Consider the following 23,784-nt stretch of genomic DNA (forward strand, 5'->3'; position numbering starts at 1 on the left):
GTGCAGGCACTGATCTCCAAACAGAATACATTACAGCTCTCTGAACAATTTAAATACAAAGATGTATACTTGATATTATTTTCATGATGAAATGCATTAAACCATGTATTAAACATGGGGCTGGGGGCGTAGTAGTTGGAATGAGCTGGCGCCCTGTTCAGGGATTGTTTCTGCCTCCCACAAGATGCTTGCTGGGACATACGCGACCCTTGAAGAAATAATGTATTGTGGCAGTACTGTCTCTTTCAAACATACCAACCCCCAATTCCTGTCCTTCCTTTTCTTTCTCCACGCAACCAATCGCCACACAATAAGTCCTGTAATAAATGTCAAACGAGTTCTAAGATTAGAACGCGGATTCTTCAAAACTTTTAAGGAACATTGAAAAATCTTCATAATACGTGTTTAATTATTCCATCCATCTATCCATCCAGGGTCACGCCAGTCCCAGCAACCATACAGCACGAGGCAGGACCAATCCCTGGATGGGCCTCCAGCTTGTCACTACTGCTGCGTCACTGTGCCCACACATGTTTAATTATTAACAGTATACATTATTTAAATGGTAAAAATGTATCTGTATAATGTAATATACATAGTTTAATCCATTTCATCTTAAAAATTATATCAAGTATACATCCTAGTGTTCATAGCTCTTGGAAATCTAAATCAGCTTAGAAACCAGTTGTCATTATGTGTACTGTAAATTAGTGCTGGGCGGTATACCGGTTTATACCGAAATTTTTGTTATGATATGGATTTTTCTTATACCGCAACACCGGTTTAAATTGCCTAAACGACGTTCAGAACGTGGCGCAGTGGGAAACTGTTCAAGTGGGGACCTTTTTCACTGCTACACCGCTAATCACAGAGGTGTTGCACGGGGCTCTTTTTCACTGCTACACCGCTAAATAGGTAGTGGTAGTGTAGGTATTGCACGGTGAAAATGGACAGAGAACATTCCGAAACTGAAGCTGTAGCTGACGATAAAGTTGAACATGATGAAACAGAAGAACTTTTGCCGAAAAAAAGGAGTCACGTCCATTGCCTGGAGATACTTTCGTTTTAAAAGGTCGGATGTGGACCATTATGTTCAAATGTGTAAATACTGTTTCTATACTACTGGATAATACTGCAAGCCAATTTGTACTTGTTTTATTTGTTTTCAATTAAGTGTAATGTACCTGGGTACTGTGTAATAATAGTGTGATGACATGTTGACTTTATTCTCGCCGTTTATGTCAAGATTAAAGTCGACATGTTGACTTTATTCTCGTAATTTGTCATTAAAGTAGAACATTGTAAACTAAACTTCATTGTAAAATGAATATTTAATTTCTCAAACCCCATCATAAGTTATATAGCACATTAAATGCTTTGTGTTAAGTGTTCCCCAAGCCATGTTAAATCGGTACGTGCTTCTTAAACTGACTTCCTCTTGTACTGAGGAGGCGCCGCAGCGATCACCACACAGAATACATTCACTTCATGATATTCCTGCTCTCAGAACATTTAGAATGCTAAGATAATACTTGATATCATTTTCATGATGAAATGCATTAAAGCATGTATTAATCATGTGGGGGCACGGTGGCGTGGAGGTTGCACTGCTGCCTCGCAGCAAGGGTGTCTTGGGTGTACCCTGCCTTGAATTTGCATGTTTTTCTGGTGGGTTTACTCAGCGTGCTTCAATTTTCTTTCAAAGTTATGTAGGATGTGGGGTTTTGTTATGCTATATTGACCCTGCTAATGTATGTTTTGCTTGTATTCACCCTGCGATTTGCTGGCGACTTGTTCAGGATTTGCTCCTGCCTTGCACACAATGCTTGCTGGGATGGGCGCAACCCTGAATGGATGGCATAATTAAACATGTGTAACGAAGATATTTTTAAAGTTCTGAACACTCCGTGGGCTAAGTTTATAACTAGTTTTAATTTCACAAAGACGTTTATCATATGGTGATTGGTTATGTGGAGAAAGAAAAAGGAAGGATAGGAACTGGGGGTTTGGTACGTCAGACAGATAGCACGCGTGCAATAAAGAAAGCCCACTCAGAAGAACATCCATTGAATTCTGTGTTTTGTCTCCAACCCCCAGATCACAAACCCAAAATTTACACAATAAGTTAAACCTTTGCGATACCCATTCATACATCCAGTTTTTTTGGAGCCTCGTCACACCTGCCATAAAGTTCTGTACAGTAAACGTACACCTGGGACCCCTTTACTGTGAGGGAGCAGCACTACCGCCTCACTATCATGCATGTTTAATACCTGCTTTAATGCATTTCATCATGAAAATGATATCAAGTATTTATCTTAGCATTCTAAATTTTCATAGAGCAGGAATATCATGAAGTGAATGGATTCTGTGTTCCGATCGCTGCCTGCGCCTCCTCTTAGTGCAAGAGGAAGTCAGTTTAAGAAGCGTAGCGATTAACAACTGGGTCGGGGAACATTTAACACAAAGCATTTAATGTGCTGTATTAACTTATGACGGGGTTTGAGAAAATCTCATAAATTAAACATTGATTTTAGGATGAAGTTTAGTTTACGACATTCTACTTTACTTATAAAATAAACTATGAAAATAAAGTGGAAATGTCGGGAATAAAGTCAACATGTTGACTTTATTCTTGACATATAGTTTGTTTTTTTCTTCCCTGTGTCCGTATTTTTTTTTTCCTTCACTGTGGCCCTAATATGATTCCGTAGGGCTATACCACAAATAGCATTAAAAATTCAAGTTGCAGTTTTATTACAGTATTTATGTATATAGCTTAGCATGAAGCAAGGTCCATATTAATGCAGTTTGCCTAAATGATGGTTCATTTGGTAACGATGTCATCACCAATTTTCACTTGTTTTATTTTATTTTAATTTGGTGTATACTGTGTAATACACCTGGGCTTGAAGTCTTGAAGTAATAGTGCAACTATCAGTAATAATACTATTATTTATTTTATTGTTATTATTTATTAGTTTAAATATTATGCAGTTTAATGATGGTAAAGTTGTTTAAAAAGTCACTTTAACGTGTCAGTGGACAGAGATGGTTAACATTAACAGAAAGTGTAGTTGGTTTATAAAAAAAATATTTACTATTTATTCCTTTTCTAAGACATGTTCAGTGCAATACAACTTTTGACAAGCACCTCTGGATATTTTACTGCGTCTAAATGCCTCTTTGGATGGTTGAAAATATGTTGTCAAAATTATAGTTTAAGTTTTTGCAAAATTTGTTCAATAAAAAGGTTCTATATTTTGACTGCATCTGTCATGCAATGTGATTCCTTCTCTTCATTAGTGCCACCCCCTTGAAAACTATCACTTTATGGGGCCATGCAAACCTGGATTAATACTTGTGTGCACATTAAAATGTTTTTTTGTACAATTCTCATAACAGGTTATTCTTAGGCAGTCTACTGCAGTAATTGCAGTGGAAAACGTGGTTAACATTAACTCATGCATGGGAAAAAAATACCGTTGAATACCGTGAAACCGGGATAATTTAGAAAAATACCATGATATAGAATTTTGGTCATACCGCCCACCCCTACTGTAAATATGCGCTCTCTTCTGTTGAATTAAATTAAATTCCTTTATTGTCACTGTATGGTACAATAAGATTCAATATTCAAATCCTCCTTAAAAGTATTTTTCCATAAAATTATACAATAGCAATAATAATAACAACACTATAAAAAACAATGAAAAATATACAGTATGAAAGTGTAATTACGATATACATATACATATAGTGCAAATGGTCCATACAGCTGTAGTGCAAGTTTACAGTTAGGTAATTGTAATGCTAAGTAAAAACAGTTCTAACAGGAGCACTTGATGTACTGATTAAGTGTGTTTATAGCTCTTGGGCTTTTGAACCTCGAGGTTCTTGCAGAAAGGGCTCTGAAGCGTTTGCCGGATGGAAGAAGTTCAAAAAGACTGTGTGCATGGCTGAGGCAGCATGGGCTATAAATGTTTTCCGTGGCAAGAAGCTGTATCCCGATAATCCTCTGTGCTCTTGACACAACCTGCTGTAGAGCTTTCCAATCAGCTGCTTTACAGCTGTGATTCCGCACTCAGATACAATGGGTTAATATACTTTTAGTGGTGCACTGACAGTAACAACACTAAAGCAGCTATGGTAGTTGGAACAGTTTGGCCATTCCATGCACCACTATGTTGTTACAGAATTATTACAATCAACTGAATTTAATTTGTAAACTATATGCAATTAATTTTGGTATATTTGATAAATCCCGCATCATTGATGCAAATATGAAAAAAAGTAAATAATGCAGAAACAGTACCACTGCTTTGATGCAGGGTGCCAGTTTGCAAAACTGAGCAGAAATGTTTATACATAAGGAAGGGGGCTACCGTGAAAATGTGTATGGCTTTACAGTAAGTTAAGTTTTTATACATCTCAAAGTGTGTGAGGAAACGGGCATACGCAACATTTTTGTGCGTACGCACCGTTTGTACATGAGACCCCAGGACTCTAAAGACTTGGATCTTCGTCCTTTTGCATAGATATCAGGAGCATCACACACACCTCTGACAAGCCATATTTATTTTAAATTTCTACATTGGGCTTTGGTACATGTGATATTGTACCGACTTGATTGGCTGATTGTCCATAAGATGGATGACTTCGCTCAGACTCCTTGATCATTTTAGTATCTCTGCACTTCTCCCTTTTCCAAGCTGTAAATCAATTTGGCAATTCCTAGTCCCATGGCATTTAGCTGTTCACAGGTTACACAGCCATCTCCTGGGGCTCTGCTTTGTTTACACAGATATTTTAAAGTGATTGATTACTGGTACAACTTGGGAAGAGACAATGCTTTGATGTGCTAGTACAATTCAGGAAAGGAAGATGCTTTGGTGTCATTTGCCCTGCACATGTATGTTTTTCAGTTAATCTTTTTTGTTTAAGTGAAAAATAAAGAGAAAATAGGCATATGTTGTTTAAGAAAATGCAGATCTGGCACAGCAGGACAGACTTGTTCATGATCACATAATGTTAGTACCAGGATTTAGACATGCATCCTCAGTATTTAAAATACTAGGTCCAAAGCTTAACCAGCGCAGTGTCTGCCAATAATGTTAGTTCGTAATTTTAAAAAAGCCTACATATATTGTATACAGAAAAGTATTTGGTTAGTTACATAGTACTTCTGATTAACAGATGGCGCTTTAAGTGACGGCCATTGTCCTATGAAATATCCTGGATGAAGCTGGGTAACACATGTAGTTCTAAATGTGACGTATATCTTTTCTAAGTAAAGCATTGCTTAATTATATTGTGTAGTATATTTTAATTTTATTGACAAAAATTGAAGGAACAAAAGTAAAATACCTAATTTCTTAACCAGACCAGAGAAAGTAACTCTTGAAAGTCCTGAAAAAGCAGCTGAGGATGATGAGGAGGAACTGGATAATGAGGAGAATGTACAAGAAGATCAGCTTCTAGTTCCCAGAGTTAAAGTAGCAGAAGATGGTTCTATTATTATTGATGAAGAAAGGTGAGATTTTTTTTCCTTTATATTTAAATATAATTTAATGTTACATAATAAACAAATAATTTAAAAGTCTTTTTTTCTTATTTAAGGTATCCCAATTTTTTAGGAATATAAAAGATATAATGCTTGTTATTGGGCATTTTATAGCTGTTGTGTGCCACTTTAGAGCCAGATTATGTACCTTTTAATTTTACACACACAAAACATACACATATCTAGCATTTTGTGGACAAAACTCTAAAGTGGCATCTCCTTCTTAATAACCACGAGGTGTTCTCAGAGAATTTGAAGGCTACCCTCTAGTCCATTTGGGAATAAGGGGGACTGTTTGTCAAACTGGCCTTCAGCTCCACTGTGTCTCAACCTCATTTGTTCCCCTGTAATAGGAGTCCCAGAGGCAGTTTCCACTAAGGAATATGGTCTTTTCCTATTTTTCTGCCTTTAGTTTGCCCATGATGGAAAATTCTTAGAATGCCTTATATTAAGCTAGATGTGGAAAAATATTTGGTAACCTTATAGCTCATTGAAAAACAGCTGCATGCCTCCTGAAAGGTGATTAAATGAAAATTGTCCCTTGTATACTTGCATGCCTTTGATATGTCCTCATGTAAAGCAAAACAAGTTTGAAAAGAAATAAGTGTTGCTTATTCTACAAAGATATTATAAAATGGTCTGGATACATTTGTTGGTAACCCCTAAAAAGATCATAAAAAAACTGGATGAGGATTATTTTTTAAACTAGCTGTTTTATTTAATTAGTATCACACTAGTCTCAAATTGTGCAGTCATTCAGTCTTTTTAAATGAAAAAAGTAGTCAATCTGCTGTTTGGTATTATTGTGTTTCCCAACTGATCATGGACCAGAGAAAGCCAAGGAGAGAGTTGTCTGAGGAGAAGCATGTTAAAGGCAACGGCACCAAGCAGCTTGATGTTCCTGTGACAACAGTTGTAAATTTTATTAAGACGTTTGAGGTCCATGGGACTATAGCCAATCTCCTTGAATGTGGCCGTAAGAGGACAATTGACCCCATGATGGACAGAAGGATAGTGAGAATGGCAGACAAAAAGCCAAGGACAACTTCTGAAGAGATACAAGCTGAACTCCAGGATCAAGTTCCATCAGTGTCTGACTACACCATCAGTTGCTTTTTGAGTGACACTTTGCACAAAGGAAGAAGACCCTGTAGAAAAACATAGAAAGCCAGACAGGAATCTGCTAAAACGCGTATGCATAAGCCACAGTGCTTCTGTGAGACTTTCCTTTGGATAGATGAGACAAAACTGGAACCTTTTGGTAAGCACATCAGCTGTATGTCCACAGATGAAAAAATGAAGCTTTCAGAGAAAAGGACACCATACCTAATGTGAAACGTACAAGAAGCTTGGTTATGTTTTGAGATTGCTTTGCTGTGTTTGGTGCAGGGTGGCTTAAGTCTGTGAGGAAAACATTGAAATGTCAAGTCTATTAAGACATTTTGGAGCAAAACAAACTGCCCAGTGTCAGAAAGCTTTGTCTCAGTCACAGGTAATGTATTGTCCAACAGGATATTGAACCAAAATACACAGATAAGAGCACCCAAGAATGGTTAAGAACAAAAAGAATTTACTAATCTGAAGTGGCCTTCTGTAAGCGCTGATTTGAATCTTATTGAACATCTATGGAAAGAAGTGAAATGTGTAGTCTGGGGAAGGTCCCCTTCAAACCTGACATAGTTGTAGCAGCTTGTTCAGGACAAGTGGGCCAGACTATCTGTTAACAGGCACAGAAGTCTCATTGAGAGCTACAGCAATAGCTTGTTTGCAGTGATTGCCTCTAAAGGTTGTGCAACAAAATATTTGGCTAAGGGTCTCATCATTTTGAAATATTCTGCTGAATCAAAACTCTAAAGCAAAGTCTTATTTTTGTTAAATACAGTATAAACAATGATAAGTGTCAATTACCTTTGTCAGTTTTTAGCTATTTCAGAGACAATCATGGATTCTTCTTTTTTCATGGACGGGTACCAACAAATTTGTCCATGTCTGTATATCCCTGACTTGTTTTAAATGCTCTTTTGTCTTCATTTTGGTTGGCTTTGTGGAAAATCTCTACCAGACTTTTGGATCTTCAAGTCAGGGGATATTTATCCTCATTAACACGCATATTTAGGTATATTTATTTATACAGGTACAGGTATGTGTACAGTACTGTATACTGTATATTTGTGATTGTATTTTTTATATGCATCAGTTTTTCTGATATTCTGTGGGAACATATTAAAATCAGTATTCACTATCAGAGTGAGGCACCAAACATAAATTTGCATATTGTTTTCCCTCTTTTAAGCTGCAGGGAGTTTGAGAAAGATTAAAGATTTTCAAGTATGGTTAAAGATTTTACGATTGAGTCTTTATACTAAGCACATACACTGGTTTTGATTTTTTTTTGGATGCATAGTTTAACAGTAGAAGTTCTGAGAACAAAGGGACCAAATGTGGTAGAAGAAAAGGATCCTATTTTTGAACGTGGCTCTATGACAACATATTCCAGTTTCAGAAAATCTTCATATACAAAACCATGGTCAAATAAAGGTATGTCTTTGCTAAGTCCTTACAGGTGTGGTCTTACTATTTGAGTGTAGTTAGTAGAAGCAGTAGGAATAGAGCAAATCTCCTGCCTAAACAAAGCGGCTTACATGTATTACAAGTGTACACAGGCAGGTCCTGTCCCCTACTCTTGATATTATGTTATTGAACGTTATTTTAGCAAGCACCTCAAGAATCTGTCTTTATTGTTTATAATACCTTTCATAGCAAAATCAAAGATTCTGTATAAATGCTAAAAGCATTGAGTATTATAACAAGGTTTTATAGACTATACTATTTGTGGTGTAGTTAAATAGGCAGAGGAATACTACTAGTAGTGAATTTTGAAGATTTTAAGAGTGTATGCAATAAACTCTAATGTGACTGTTGCAATAGTGTTGATTTGCTGCCACATTAAAGCATTTTTTTTCTGAATGAGACTTCATCTGCCAAACATGAGGTGAACTTTGGATCTGCAGAAGAAATACTTTTAAAAATATTGACATTAAAGGAATAGAAACTACTAAAATTAATAACCTCAAGGTAATGTTATTGTTGAAAATGCACTAAACAACATTGAATGTATATTTTTGTTTGTGCCCTTTACTTTTTTCAGAAACTGATATGTTTTTCTTGGCCATCAGCATGGTGGGAACAGATTTTTCAATGATCGGGCAGCTGTTCCCCCACAGACCTAGAACAGAAATCAAGGTAATCTATTGCTTATTGCATCTTACATTTGTTGGTCTTGTGAGATTCACTTACTTTCAGCGGAAGCAAATGCAGTAAGTTGCATACTTAACATGCAAATGTTAACTATGTAATACCCCCCCACTTTTGCATGTATGCATTCAAATAGTCCTTTTGGTCCATTTCCAGTAGACATATAGTATATTTGTGTGTGTACATGTATTCTGTATATGTGTATATATCATATATTGTGTGTGTGTGTGTGTGTGTGTGTATATATATATATATATATGTGTGTGTATATATATATATATATATATATATATATATATATACAGTGATCCCTCGCTATATCGCGCTTCGCCTTTCGCGGCTTCACTCTATCGCGGATTTTATATGTAAGCATATTTAAATATATATCGCAGATTTTTTGCTGGTTCGCGGATTTCTGAGGACAATGGGTCTTTTAATTTCTGGTACATGCTTCCTCAGTTGGTTTGCCCAGTTGATTTCATACAAGGGACGCTATTGGCAGATGGCTGAGAAGCTACCCAACTTACTTTTCTTTCTCTCTCTCTTGCGCTGACTATCTGTGATCCTGACGTAGGGGGTGTGAGCAGGGGGGCTGTTCACACACCTAGACGATACGGACGCTCGTCTAAAAATGCTGAAAGATTATCTTCACGTTGCTACCTTCTGTGTGCAGCTTTTAAGTATGCTGCACGGTGCTTCGCATACTTAAAAGCTCAAAGGGCACGTATTGATTTTTGACTTTGTTTCTCTCTCTCTCTCTCTCTGCTCCTGACGGAGGGGGTGTGAGCTGCCGCCTTCAACAGCTTTGTACCGGCGGTGCTTCGCATACTTAAGCCAAACAGCCCTATTGATTTGTTTGCTTTCCTCTCTGTTTCCTTTGAAGAGGAAGATATGTTTGTATTCTTTTAATTGTGAGACAGAACTTTCATCTCTGTCTTGTCATGGAGCACAGTTTAAACTTTTGAAAAAGAGACAAATGTTTGTTTGCAGTGTTTGAATAACGTTCCTGTCTCTCTACAACCTCCTGTGTTTCTGCGCAAATCTGTGACCCAAGCATGACAATAATAAAAATAACCATATAAACATATGGTTTCTACTTTGCGGATTTTCTTATTTCGCGGGTGGCTCTGGAACGCAACCCCCGCGATGGAGGAGGGATTACTGTATATATATATATATATACAGTGTGTGTATATATATATATATATATATATATATATATATATATATATATATATATATATATATATATATATATATATATATACACATTATATATGTGTGTGTGCATAAATTAGGGCTGTCACAATGAACATCACTATTTGAATGTAATTTCATATATTGTGCATACATTTCCACAATCAGTGTTTTAATAATTTTTAATTGTTAGTTTTCATTGTCATTTATAAAATTGGCAGATTTTTTTAACACACTATTTTTTTTTGGTTATTGGGTATATTAACACATTTTAAATGCTTGTCCAGTGTCCTAAAAGTATTGTTTTGTTTCAATCTTGAACCTTAGATGCCTAATTTACTGTTGTTAGCTACAATAAATGCTTAACGCTTTTAATAGAAAACAAATTCTGGTTTCCTTTTTGTTAAAACAATGGGAAATAACTTCCATATTTCTGATTTTTATTTTATTTTTTATAACAGATTCAAAATTTATATTTTAAACGTCACTTTTAGTTTCAGGAAATAATACATAGTTGCCTCACATTTTGTTTTGTGTAGTCTGCTGGTTTGACACATAATCTCTAAAAACAAAGACGAAATGAAAAATAAGTTTTAAAATTACATGTGTGATATTTACTGCATCTGTAAAGGAGGAAGGTAATCCCATTTAATTTAATCCTGCATGATATTCTTTGACTACTAATGTTCCATTCTACAAATTTAATAAATTGAGCTGCTTCGTAGACTGGATTTACTTCCCACAAGCTGTTGTTTTTCCTTTTACTTTTTTTCTTTCTTTTTTTTTCTTAAAAGCAACCTACGCTGTGTGGTATTTTTTAACTTAGTCGCAGAATTTTAGTTGTTGTTAATGAAAGTGTTTTACCCAATAAAGTAATATAACAAAGAGGTAATAGTTTCAGATCATTGCAATGTAACATTTTATACATTCAGTAGCTTCTTTTAAGAAGTGTGAATTGACTTATTGTTTCTCGACTTACTGTATATATATATATATATATATATATATATATATATATATATATACACACACACACAGTGCATCTGGAAAGTATTCACAGCGCATCACTTTTTCCACATTTTGTTATGTTACAGCCTTATTCCAAAATGGATTAAATTCATTTTTTCCCTCAGAATTCTACACACAACACCCCATAATGACAACGTGAAAAAAGTTTACTTGAGGTTTTTGCAAATTTATTAAAAAAAAAAACAAAAAAAACTGAGAAATCCCATGTACATAAGTATTCACAGCCTTTGCTCGATACTTTGTCGATGAACCTTTGGCAACAATTACATCCTCAAGTCTTTTTGAATACGATGCCACAAGCTTGGCACACCTATCCTTGGCCAGTTTCGCCCATTCCTCTTTGCAGCACCTCTCAAGCTCCATCAGGTTGGATGGGAAGCGTTGGTGCACAGCCATTTTAAGATCTCTCCAGAGATGTTCAATCGGATTCAAGTCTGGGCTCTGGCTGGGCCACTCAAGGACATTCACAGAGTTGTCCTGAAGCCACTCCTTTGATATCTTGGCTGTGTGCTTAGGGGCGTTGTCCTGCTGAAAGATGAACCGTCGCCCCAGTCTGAGGTCAAGAGCGCTCTGGAGCAGGTTTTCATCCAGGATGTCTCTGTACATTGCTGCAGTCATCTTTCCCTTGATCCGGACTAGTCTCCCAGTCCCTGCCGCTGAAAAACATCCCCACAGCATGATGCTGCCACCACCATGCTTCACTGTAGGGATGGTATTGGCCTGGTGATGAGCGGTGCCTGGTTTCCTCCAAACGTGACACCTGGCATTCACACCAAAGAGTTCAATCTTTGTCTCATCAGACCAGAGAATTTTCTTTCTCATGGTCTGAGAGTCCTTCAGATGCCTTTTGGCAAACTCCAGGCGGGCTGCCATGTGCCTTTTACTAAGGAGTGGCTTCCGTCTGGCCACTCTACCATACAGGCCTGATTGGTGGATTGTTGCAGAGATGGTTGTCCTTCTGGAAGGTTCTCATCTCTCCACAGAGGACTTCTGGAGCTCTGACAGAGTGACCATCGGGTTCTTGGTCACCTCCCTGACTAAGGCCCTTCTCCCCCGATCGCTCAGTTTAGATGGCCAGCAAGCTCTAGTACGAGTCCTGGTGGTTTCGAACTTCTTCCACTTACGGATGATGGAGGCCACTGTGCTCATTGGGACCTTCAAAGCAGCAGAAATTTTTCTGTAACCTTCCCCAGATTTGTGCCTCGAGACAATCCTGTCTCTGAGGTCTACAGACAATTCCTTTGACTTCATGCTTGGTTTGTGCTCTGACATGAACTGTCAACTGTGGGGACCTTATATAGACAGGTGTGTGCCTTTCCAAATCATGTCCAGTCAACTGAATTTACCACAGGTGGACTCCAATTAAGCTGCAGAAACATCTCAAGGATGATCAGGGGAAACAGGATGCACCTGAACTCAATTTTGAGCTTCATGGCAAAGGCTTTATGTACATGTGCTTTCCTCAATTTTTTTATTTTTAATAAATTTGCAAAAATCTCTAGTAAAACTTTTTTCATGTTGTCATTATGGGGTGTTGTGTGTAGAATTCTGAGGAAAAAAATGAATTTAATCCATTTTGGAATAAGGCTGTAACATAACAAAATGTGGAAAAAGTGATGTGCTGTGAATACTTTCCGGATAAACTGTGTGTGTGTGTATATATATACAGTAATCCCTCCTCCATCGCGGGGGTTGCGTTCCAGAGCCACCCGCGAAATAGGAAAATCCGCGAAGTAAAAATCATATGTTTATATGGTTATTTTTAGAATGTCATGCTTGGGTCACAGATTTGCGCAGAAACACAGGAGGTTGTAGAGAGACAGGAACGTTATTCAAACACTGCAAACAAACATTTGTCTCTTTTTCAAAAGTTTAAACTGTGCTCCATGACAAGACAGAGATGACAGTTCAGTCTCACAATTAAAAGAATGCAAACATATCTTCCTTTTCAAAGGAGTGCAAAGCAAGCAGTCAAAAAAAAAAATCAATAGGGCTTTTTGGCTTTTAAGTATGCGAAGCACCGCCGGTACAAAGCTGTTGAAGGCGGCAGCTCACACCCCCTCCGTCAGGAGCAGGGAGAGAGAGAGAGAGAAAAAAAAAAGTCAAAAATCAATACGTGCCCTTTGAGCTTTTAAGTATGCGAAGCACCGTGCAGCATGTCTTTCAGGAAGCAGCTGCACACAGCCCCCCTGCTCACACCCCCCTACGTCAGCGCAAGAGAGAGAGAGAGAGAGAGAAAGTAAGTTGGGTAGCTTCTCAGCCATCTGCCAATAGCGTCCCTTGTATGAAATCAACTGGGCAAACTAACTGAGGAAGCATGTACCAGAAATTAAAAGACCCACTGTCCGCAGAAACCCGCGAAGCAGCGAAAAATCCGCGATATATATTTAAATATGCTTACATATAAAATCCGCGATGGAGTGAAGCCGCGAAAGGCGTAGCGCGATATAGCGAGGGATCACTGTGTATATATATATATATATATATATATATATATATATATATATATATATATATATATATATATAAAAGCCAAATACCACTGACTCACTCATCACGAAATGTCCCGAACCATGAGGTCTTGGGTCTTTGGAATGTAGGTTACCCTTGGCCCATAGGTGCTCGCTAAGAAACGGTTTTAAAAATTTTGTTGTCCAAGCGCGGAATTTCTTATAATTTTTTAGACCAGTTTGTATGTCTATCCGCTTTTCACGAGAGAACTTCTTAACGGATTTAGATTGGGTTTTTTTCTATAATTTGCTTGAACATTCCGTTAATTTTGTGACTTTCTCATCGTGCTAAGTATCATAGTTCACTTGCAGTACCGATTTATTAGCACAAATCCGAGAGACACTCATTGGACTTTGGGGAGGGGAGCGGGGCCATCCTCACTCACGCGTCTGCCTCGGGGCATAAGCTTAACTCCACTTAGTTAGCGAACAAGAGAACTACTTAATGGATTTAGATCTTTTTTTCTATAATTTACTTGAACATTCCGGTTGATTTTTGCAACTTCTCTCATTGCGCTAAGAATCATAGTTTGCTTGCAGGAGCAATATATTTGCAGTAATCCGAGACAGAGGCTGTGGGCCGAGGGGAGGGGGAAGAATGATGTCAGGAGTAGAGAGCTGGGCGTGATGAGAGAAGTCGCAAAATCAACTGGAATGTTCAAGCAAATTGTAGGGAAAAAAACCCAATCTAAATCCGTTAAGTAGCTCTCTCGTTCGCTTGCTATTTGGTAATCTCTGGGTCACTTCTGCTATTTTTAAATAACTATGTCGGCTAAAAAGTTGCATTGAATTGTCCAGAGTATTGTTTTATATAGTAAAAACAAGTTTAAGATCACATTTGCCTTTCTTGTTTTCATAACCTGTGTGGATCTACACAGTGTTTTTTATGCATTCTACAGTAGATAATGTTGATATTGTGTAGCAATAATAATGTTTAAGCCTAAAGAAGTAATATAATGCAGCATTGTATCTTCAGTTTTCTTACATTTTCTTCTTTGCAGAACAAATTTAAAAAAGAAGAACGTGCAAACTCCTGGAGGATAGATAAAGCTTTCAGTAAGATTTTAATTTTGTTGTTTTTTTGTATTATTTTGCTTTTCAAATCACATATTCCATGTCCAGCCCTCTTTAATCCTTTGGTTTGCTAACAGAGAGATATGAGATATCTGTAAGTTCACATTTATTTAAGTAAAACATGAAGCTTTATTACAGTTTAACATTCACTTTACTTCACACTGCCTAAATACAACTTGCAGGACATTTTTGAGAATTGTGCTCACTGTCTGCCTCATAAAAGTTCAATAAGAGTGTGGTGGATCAAAGCTGTGATAAAAAGAGAATAAGAACTATACTGCCATCAAAATGTGTCAGTCAATACTATTAGACAATGTGTAATTGCTAAAGCATTTTTTACTTAAAATTGTAAAAGATTATAGACAGTTTGTGGAGTGCAATTTGGCAGTATTCTTAACCACCAAGGAAGAAAGCATTTTATGAGAAAAAATTTAATCTTCAGACATGTTGTTAAATTTATATTAGCATTATTTTTGTCTTTGTTTAAATAACTTGTTTTTCCCTATTACACTTGTATAGAAGTCTTAGATGGAGAAACATAATACTATATCTTTCATTTGCAGCTATGTATTATATTTATTTTTTAATTAATTTTACAAACAGCATTGTTCCAAGTACAGGCACTTTTAAATTAGTATTTAGAATTAGAGCACAAATTGCTGCCAAGTAACATATTTAATGTAATTTTAGATATTTAGAAACTCCCGGAATATTCTTTTTGGAAAAAGTCATTTTAGTCATTCTGGGTGATGTACTAAATTAATGGTGCAGTGAGTACTGAGGCAGTTTAGAATACAGCTCACCTAATAAAATAATAAAATGTTACTTTGAAACTCAGTTTTCTTCTGCAACATTGGCATTATTTTTTATACTCATGAAAACTGCTCGATTAGACTGTGTTAACTCTGAAGCAAAGAAAGTGGCCTTCATTGTCTGTGCATAAGTGACAAATTATTCTAGTTTCAGATTCTTTCGGCTGTCAAAGAAAATGATACACAACAATATGTTTGTATTAGATCACCAATTTAAAACTCACATTTTATAAATATATATGTTTGAATATTAAAGTATCATAAAAAAGAAAAAATATATTGGGCAAACATGCATATGCAAAAATTTGTAACATTATTGTTTTTGCATGTTGTTTCTAAGCTTACTCATTAATGGCTACATTTAATTAGTCTTATTGTCCAAAATTTTTGCCTATTTGTCAGTAGCTCAAAGTAAATTGCAGAAGCATATGACAAACTGTAAAATGTTTTCTTTGCTAAAAATACATAATGCTGAGTATTTATTTATACAAAGTACAATATCTGGTAAATTATAAGCTAAATCAATAAGGGGTAGCTGCCAAATGAACAAAATACAAAAATATTTTTTAATATAAATGCATATGCAGTACATTAGAATTGTAATATGCTAACATTTTTTGTTTAATTAAGTATTTTGCTATGGAATGCTTGTATGAAATATTTTACCACTGCTTCTTTAATGTAGGAGAAAAGAAACCCTTTGATATTGAATTTTTTAGTCAACTGCTGGAAAAGGTTTGTGCTGAAGATGAAAAGATGATAAATTCAAAGATGAAATCATCTAAAATAAAGCCTGCTAAGGGGAAACCTAAAGGTATTTTTGTTTACTGATATCCTACTGTAACTGTTGTACTTGCAGCCTGAATTCTAAAAATTGTTTTTTTCTGCCATATTTATACGATATTTTGCAATGGAGAGGAAAAAGACTCAAGTAATCATAATATTGCCTTAAAGGATAACTTTGGTATTTTTCAATTCAAAGTTATTTATTCACATTCTTGGTATTTATTAACTTGCCACATAAAATCGTGTTCTGAAGTTTGTTTTTTTTTTTCCTTACAGTGATGTTTTTCTCTTTTTCTAATCTTTAGCTAAGAAAAATAGCTCTAAACCTGTCAAGCCTGATTCACTGGAGTGTAATGCCTCAGAAGAAGAAGATGGGATGACTGCAGAAAAAGAAAATGAAAACTCTCTAAATACAAAAGATCTTGAGGGTGAAGGAATTGCCTCTAGCCAAGGAGCTGTTAAAAAAAGATGTGTTAAGAAGAGAAGTAAAAGCTTAAAAGAATCAACTGACATTGCATCACCAGAAGAAGTAAAATCTAAAGAACCTATGAATAATGGTAAAGTTTTGCTTAGACAAATGTGGGGTTGCAAAGTAATTATTAAAACAATGAAGTCATATTTACAGTGGCATGAAAAAGGGCACCCTTTCTTAAAACGTTTGTTACTGTGAATAGTTAAATGAACAGAAGATGGAACTGATCACCAAAAGGCATAAAGTTGAAGATAACAGATTTCTTTAATATTTTAAGTTAAGGTTACATTTTTATTTACATCATTCACACTTAACACACCCTTTGGCAAGTATCTCCGCTTGTAAATGCCTTTTGTAGCCAGCTAAGAGTCTTTTAATTCTTACTTGGGGTGTTTTTGCTCATTCATCCTGCAAAAGCCTTGTAATTCTGCAAGATTTTTGGGCCGTCTTACATGCACTGCCGTTGTGAGATTTATCCACAGATTTTCAATGGTGTTTTGGTCGGGGGACTGTGAGATATGTTTCGTATCACTATCAGATGGTGTGATGTTTGCTTAAAGAATTTGCTGGTATTTGTTTGAATCTATTTTTTTCTTCTACCAATGATATATTCCCTGTGCCACTGAATGCAACACAAGCCCAAAACATGATCGATTCACCCCCTTGCTTAATAGTTGGAGAGGTGTTTTTTTTCATGGAATTCAGCACCTTTTTTCTCCAAACATACCTTTGCACATTGTGGCCAAAATGTTCTATTTTGACTTCATCACTCTACGAGACTTGTTTCCGAATTGCATCAGGCTTGTTTAGATGTTCATTTGCAAACTTCAGGTGCTGAGTTTTGTGGCTAGGACGCAGGAAAGGTTTTCTTCTGCTGACTCTACTATGAAGATCATATTTGTTCAGGTATTGCTTGCTACGCAGTAGAACAGTGTATCACTACTCCAGAGTCTGCTGAATCTTCCTGAAAGTCTTTTGCAGTCAAATGGAGGTTTTTATTTGCTTTTCTGGCAATCCAACGAGCAGTTCTCTCAGAAAGTTTTCTTGGTCTTCCAGACCTCAACTTGACCTCCACCGTTCCTGTTAACTGTCATTTCTTAATAACATTATGAACTGAGAATACAGCTACCTGAAAATGCTTTGACATCTTCTTGTAGGCTTCTCCTTCTTTGTGAGCATTAACTATTTTATTTTTCAGAGTGCTAGTCAGCTGCTTAGAGGAGCCCATGGGAGCCGATTGTTGGGACAAGGTTTCTAGAGTCAGAGAATGTACAGTATACAGCTTTGCAATTTCCATCACCTGGGGTTTTCTATCAATGACTATGAACAAGCCATAGCCCTAACAAGTTAATTAAGGTCTGAGACCTTGGGACATGTTATCTGAGACCTCAAATATCGTGGGGTGCCCAAACTTTTTCATGGTGTTCCTTTCATTTTTTCACTGTACAATTGTAGAAAAACAAAAACAATACACATATCCTGCATAAAATGCTGATGTGTCATGTTTAACTTTATGCCTTTTGGTGATCAATTCATTTTCTGCTCACTTAACTATTCACAGAAGGGTGCTCAAAGTCTTGCATACCACTCTATTTATTTATCAATTTTTATTCCATTGATATGATGAGTGAACTGCACTTCAATCTACTGATATTATTTGACATAATTTATTATTTACCATAGTAATTTAAGTGATTACATCTTGCCTGAAGAAGGGGCCTGAGTTGCCTCGAAGCTTGCATTTTGTAATCTGTTTAGTTTTGCTTGACTTTTCACTCCATAGTAATTTAAGTAAAAGTCAACCTATTTTGGACAGTTGTAAGATCAAGTAGTTGATTTATCCAGTCTTAGTAACTATTTCATGTTGCTGAGACACAATTGATTTCTGTACTCTACATGACATTTGTAGACTTGTAGCATTATCTATTTCATTCCTGTTTCTTTTGTGTGAATACTCAGAATGAGTATTCATAAGAAAAAGGTAGCTTGCAAGCCTATATTGGACATTATCTGAAAAAATTATTCCTGGAATGTTTTGAGAATCTCTAAATTATTTTATTAGATTTAGCTTGATTTTAGAATTTCATTTCTAGTGGCAAGTGACCTTTTCTGTAGGAGAAGCACTAGTCTGTAAAACCCATCTTGTTAAAAAATGTTTATCAATCTTTAACGTTGTTTTTTGGCTTGTGCAAATTTTTAAAGTAAACAATTAGACTAAATCACACATACATTTCAAATATATTTTCTTCTTCAGCTATTGTCATCATACACTGCCTGGCCAAAAAAAAAGTCGCCACCAAAATAAAAGGTCACACACTCTTAATATTTTTTTGGACCGCCTTTAGCTTTGATTACGGCACGCATTCGCTGTGGCATTGTTTCGATAAGCTTCTGCAATGTCACAAGATTCAGTTTCATCCAGTGTTGCATTAATTTTTCACCAAGATCTTGCATGATGGGTGCATCACTTCATCTGCCTCTCTTCTAACCCTGATGCGCCCATCACTCTGGAACAGGGTAAATCTGGACTCATCAGACCACATGACCTTCTTCCATTGCTCCAGAGTCCAATCTTTATGCTCCCTAGCAAATTGAAGCCTTTTTTTCCGGTTTGCCTCACTGATTAGTGGTTTTCTTACGGCTACACAGCTGTTCAGTCCCAATCCCTTGAGTTCCCTTCACATTGTGCGTGTGGAAATGCTCTTACTTTCACTATTAAACATAGACCTGAGTTCTACGGTTGTTTTTCTTCGATTTGATTTCACCAAACGTTTAAATGATCGCTGATCACGATCATTCAGGATTTTTTTCCAGCCACATTTCTTCCTCGAAGACGATGGGTCCCCACTATCCTTCCAGTTTTTAATAATGCGTTGGACAGTTCTTAACCCAATTTTAGTAGTTTATGCAATCTCCTTAGACGGTTTCTCTGCTTGATGCATGCCAATGATTTGACCCTTCTCAAACAGACTAACATCTTTTCCACGACCACGAGATGTGTCTTTCGACCTGGTTGTTTAAGAAATGAGAAGCAACTCATTGCACCAGTTGGGGTTAAATAACTTGTTACCAGCTGAAAGATAACCGCCCATGCAGTAATTATCCAATAGGAGGCTCGTACCTATTTGCTTAGTTAAATCCAGGTGGCGACTTTTTTTTTGGCCAGGCAGTGTAGTTTGAATGATTACTGAGGCTGCCTGGTAATATGAATAGAACATATTTTTTAAAGTGCAGGGTATGTGGTCTTGTATTCGATTTAACAGTACTCAGGTTGGTAAATTAGTACTTTATAAAAAGCATCCATATTTTTTTTCCAGCCATCTTACATATAGAATGCTATCTATAAGCCCATCTGCTTTCATTTTAGAAATATGCTTGTAGTGGTCACAGTAGAAAATTTTCTAAATCCTTTTGTTACAGATTTTAAATAGTTAAAAAGGTGCAATTTCAATTGTATAATGTCCTGTTTTTAGTTTAGCTACTGATGAATATGGAGAGTTAAGTGTATTGAGTTTAACTTTTACTCTCCCTCTCACTTGAAAAGAAAAGTAATGGCATATAACTTTGACTGCCATGTAACAATTCCTTTGAAATCTGGTGATGTTTGTCACCTTTTTGCCAAGGTGTACTTGTAATAACTTAAAATGAAAAGAGTGGTCTTCTTTGGAGACTTGTAAGTAATAAAGGATACTTTGAAAGTGAAAGTGAACTTAAAAACTTGTTTTCAGAAGAAGTTCTCCCACCTATTACCCCTATTACCTGAACCTGCTTTATCCATTACAAGGAAAACATTGTTTCATTTATAGCATATATTTTATGCATAATTATTCTTATTGTTAGTTCAGTTCAATTTATTTTTGCATAACACTCTTTACTAAGTGCAAGTGCAGAATGATGTGACAGGTTCTGGTGTAAAATGCAAACATACATTTTACAAATTTCTAATTACATAATGAGTACACATAAAGACACAGATTTGATTATACAGACAGAAAAACAAAGTAGTTTGACAACTAATTAAAATAAATGATTTCCAGCAGTATCTGTTCATTAATTAATTATAGAACTATGGACTATTTGTACATATCTTAACATCACTATTTAATAACAAATGGATCTGAACTACTTTTTACATTTCTACAAATACTGTAATCATTTTATTATGAAGAAAATAAGTTTTGGAATAATTTATCAGTTTTGTTATAATAATAATAATTCATTACATTTATATAGCGCTTTTATGCTAAAATAATAAAAATGAGTTTGACCCATATAGGTAATTTTGTCCACAATTACTTATATATGTGTTGGTCTTCTTTTTTTCTGCTCAAGGCCAAAAACATGAGTCAGCTTCTAACCAAAGTCAGCTTGTCTTCAAGTGTATACTGCAGTTAACAAAAAGGAATGCAAGATAACATTCAATAAAAAATAAACACACAATCCATACAGCTGTTAACCTATTAAAATGTCAGACAAAGTGACTTTGAACATATTTTGAATGACCTGTTTTAAGTAATAAATTCTACCCTCATGGATTTTGTTGTTGCTTAGCTAAATGTTACCGTGTTTCATTTTGTTTTTAGAATAATATCAACTTTTTCTTTGATTATAATTGGAATACTCAAGTGTTGCTAAAATTGAGACATTTGCACAAGTATAGTTTATATTGTTACTACTGAATTGATTTATCTTTTATTTTTTTTTTATTTTGTCTCAAATTTACCTATGTTACATAATGGTTCAACAACGTTTTAACAGTTTGAGGCTTATTGGTATAGCTGGTACAATAAAAATTGTGGTAAATGCATACATGCATCGAGAAATATTAATAATAAAATTGTTATACCAGATACTTTTAGCATTCACTAATACACAAATGCAGACTCAATATGCTCAAATATTCTGTAGATTAGCCATGTATTTCGTGTTTATGAAGAAGTGTCATTTGGTGGTAATTATGTGATACTAAGATAGAACATTTAGTTCTTGTAATGGGCTATGTGATGCTTAACAAAAACTCATATTCCTTATTTTATGTTATCTATATTTTATTCAGTATACATGATATCTGTTATTAATTTTGTTTTATTCCTTGCATTTCTGAAGGTTTAATTGAAATTTAAGAGCACACCTTTGATGAATTGTTCACGAAATCAGGAAACAGTTTTTCTCCCTTTAGTTCATTTATATAAGATCCATGTAATATGCTTTTTTTTCCTCTAGAACAAAATGAGCAAATGGGAAGTTGTCTGGAAATTGAAGATGAAGTACTAGATGTCATGCCTCCACTTGAAGATTTCACGGGTGAACAGCTGCTAGATTCCATTGTATCAGAGACATCACAAAAAACAAGCAAAGAAAATGACAAAGATGATGTGGCTTGGTATGTTACTTAATTGTATAATTAATAATATTCAACAAGTGGTGACGTGTTCTGGAATTCTTCATTAACATCAATTGCAAGAATCAGGATCTAGTTTTAATATTCTAAATCCGCAGACATACCTGAGATGCACTTGTTGAATTTCCACATCCATTAATTGCTGGTTGTCTGTTTAATGTATGAAAGAGCTCACCCTTTTGTTTTAAGGATTTCAAGTACCTACTAGGATTCAGAAATTTTTTCACTTTTATAGTGTATACTGCATGTAATACTTGCAATTGACTTAGTATTTTAAGGCTTTCGTGGTTGGTTTGTATTTTCATTAGTATTTGCAGGAAATGGTAATTGTTTCTATGCCTCAGATAACTTACACGTGTTGAGTCCTTGTCAGGTCTATGGAAATAATTTGCTAGAAAGCTAGTGTAATCAAGATTAAGTGTTTTGTAGGTACATTTGCTTTAAGTCAGGATTCCAGTTATTCAGCATTTTGAACCTGTTGTAACTTCATAATCATTTAGAAGATAAGTGAAAAGAGGATTGCAACAGTCATTAAGTCAGTCTTTATACAGTATGAAAGGCTGTGTCAGAGGACAGGGAATTGTTCGAAGAACTGAGATTGAGTGAGGAGAAGGAGAAGTTGAGGTTATTGGTTTCATCTTGAGATCTTGCAAGCGAAGTTCCCTCTAAGAAGTGGTCTGGTGTGTGCTGATTTTTTTTTCATGTGAGCAACAAGTTACCAACACTTTTTGAATGCCAGTATTAGTAATGATTTCTGTATATAGCTCTAAAAACCATCACACGCATGATTATGTACTGTACTCTATATTAATGTTAAGTATTGAAAAATCAACTGAACTAAGTTTATATATATATATATATATATATATATATATATATATATATATATATATATCTATAATAATTAAAGGCAAAGCCCTCACTGACTGATTCACTCACTCACTGACTGACTGACTCACTCATCACTAATTCTCCAACTTCCCGTGTAGGTGGAAGGCTGAAATTTGGCATGCTCATTCCTTACAGCTTACTTACAAAAGTTAGGCAGGTTTCATTTCGAAATTCAAAGCGTAACGGTCATAACTGGAACCTCTTTTTTCACAATATACTGTAATGGACGGCAGCTCGATGGCCGTGGGAGTAGGAGTTGAGTGTCACGTCATCACGCCTCCCACGTAATCACGTGAAAAGACTGTGAACGCAGTAGGGACAAATGAAGGAGGAGCCGCAAACAGCGAAGAACAAAAAATTCATTAAACAATTGAGAAGGGAGCGAGTGAAGCATACAAGAATGTTCATAAGGGAAACAAAGCACGGTGTAAAACGTAAGTTTAAATTAAGTTTATAGAAACGCTCCCGCTGCGGATTGCAATAACGTGAAAAGACTGTTAATGCAGTAGGGACAAATGAAGGAGGAGCCGCAAACAGCGAAGAACAAAAAATTCATTAAACAATTGAGAAGGGAGTAAGTGAAGCATACAAGCATGTTCATAAGGGAAACAAAGCACGGTGTAAAACGTAAGTTTAAATTAAGTTTATAGAAACGCTCCCGCTGCGGATTGCAATAACATATTCACGAGATAAAAGTTTAATGAGAAGACACGAGGTATAAACGAACCACACGCCGTAGCGCAACGTTAGGGGCAACAGTTTCAATCATTCTATGATCTGCTTCTCGCAACTGA

The 23,784-nt window shown here is 35.8% G+C and overlaps 1 protein-coding gene across 6 annotated transcripts in view; it reads left to right on the top strand.

Annotated features, from left to right (window-relative positions):
• Positions 1-23,784, top strand: part of LOC114654834 (transcription factor TFIIIB component B'' homolog) — a 113,957-nt gene that overhangs the window by 17,586 nt on the left and 72,587 nt on the right. For all 6 annotated transcript variants that reach the window (XM_028805648.2, XM_051929604.1, XM_051929602.1 and 3 more), the window contains exons 6-12: positions 5,384-5,533; positions 7,968-8,101; positions 8,712-8,806; positions 14,556-14,610; positions 16,126-16,254; positions 16,532-16,783; positions 21,922-22,081. In XM_028805648.2, the coding sequence (XP_028661481.2) occupies positions 5,384-5,533; positions 7,968-8,101; positions 8,712-8,806; positions 14,556-14,610; positions 16,126-16,254; positions 16,532-16,783; positions 21,922-22,081 (975 nt within the window). The remainder of the gene's footprint in view (positions 1-5,383; positions 5,534-7,967; positions 8,102-8,711; positions 8,807-14,555; positions 14,611-16,125; positions 16,255-16,531; positions 16,784-21,921; positions 22,082-23,784) is intronic.

Source organism: Erpetoichthys calabaricus, chromosome 7 (assembly GCF_900747795.2).
Source record: "Erpetoichthys calabaricus chromosome 7, fErpCal1.3, whole genome shotgun sequence".
In the NCBI taxonomy this organism is placed as follows: Eukaryota; Metazoa; Chordata; class Cladistia; order Polypteriformes; family Polypteridae; genus Erpetoichthys; species Erpetoichthys calabaricus.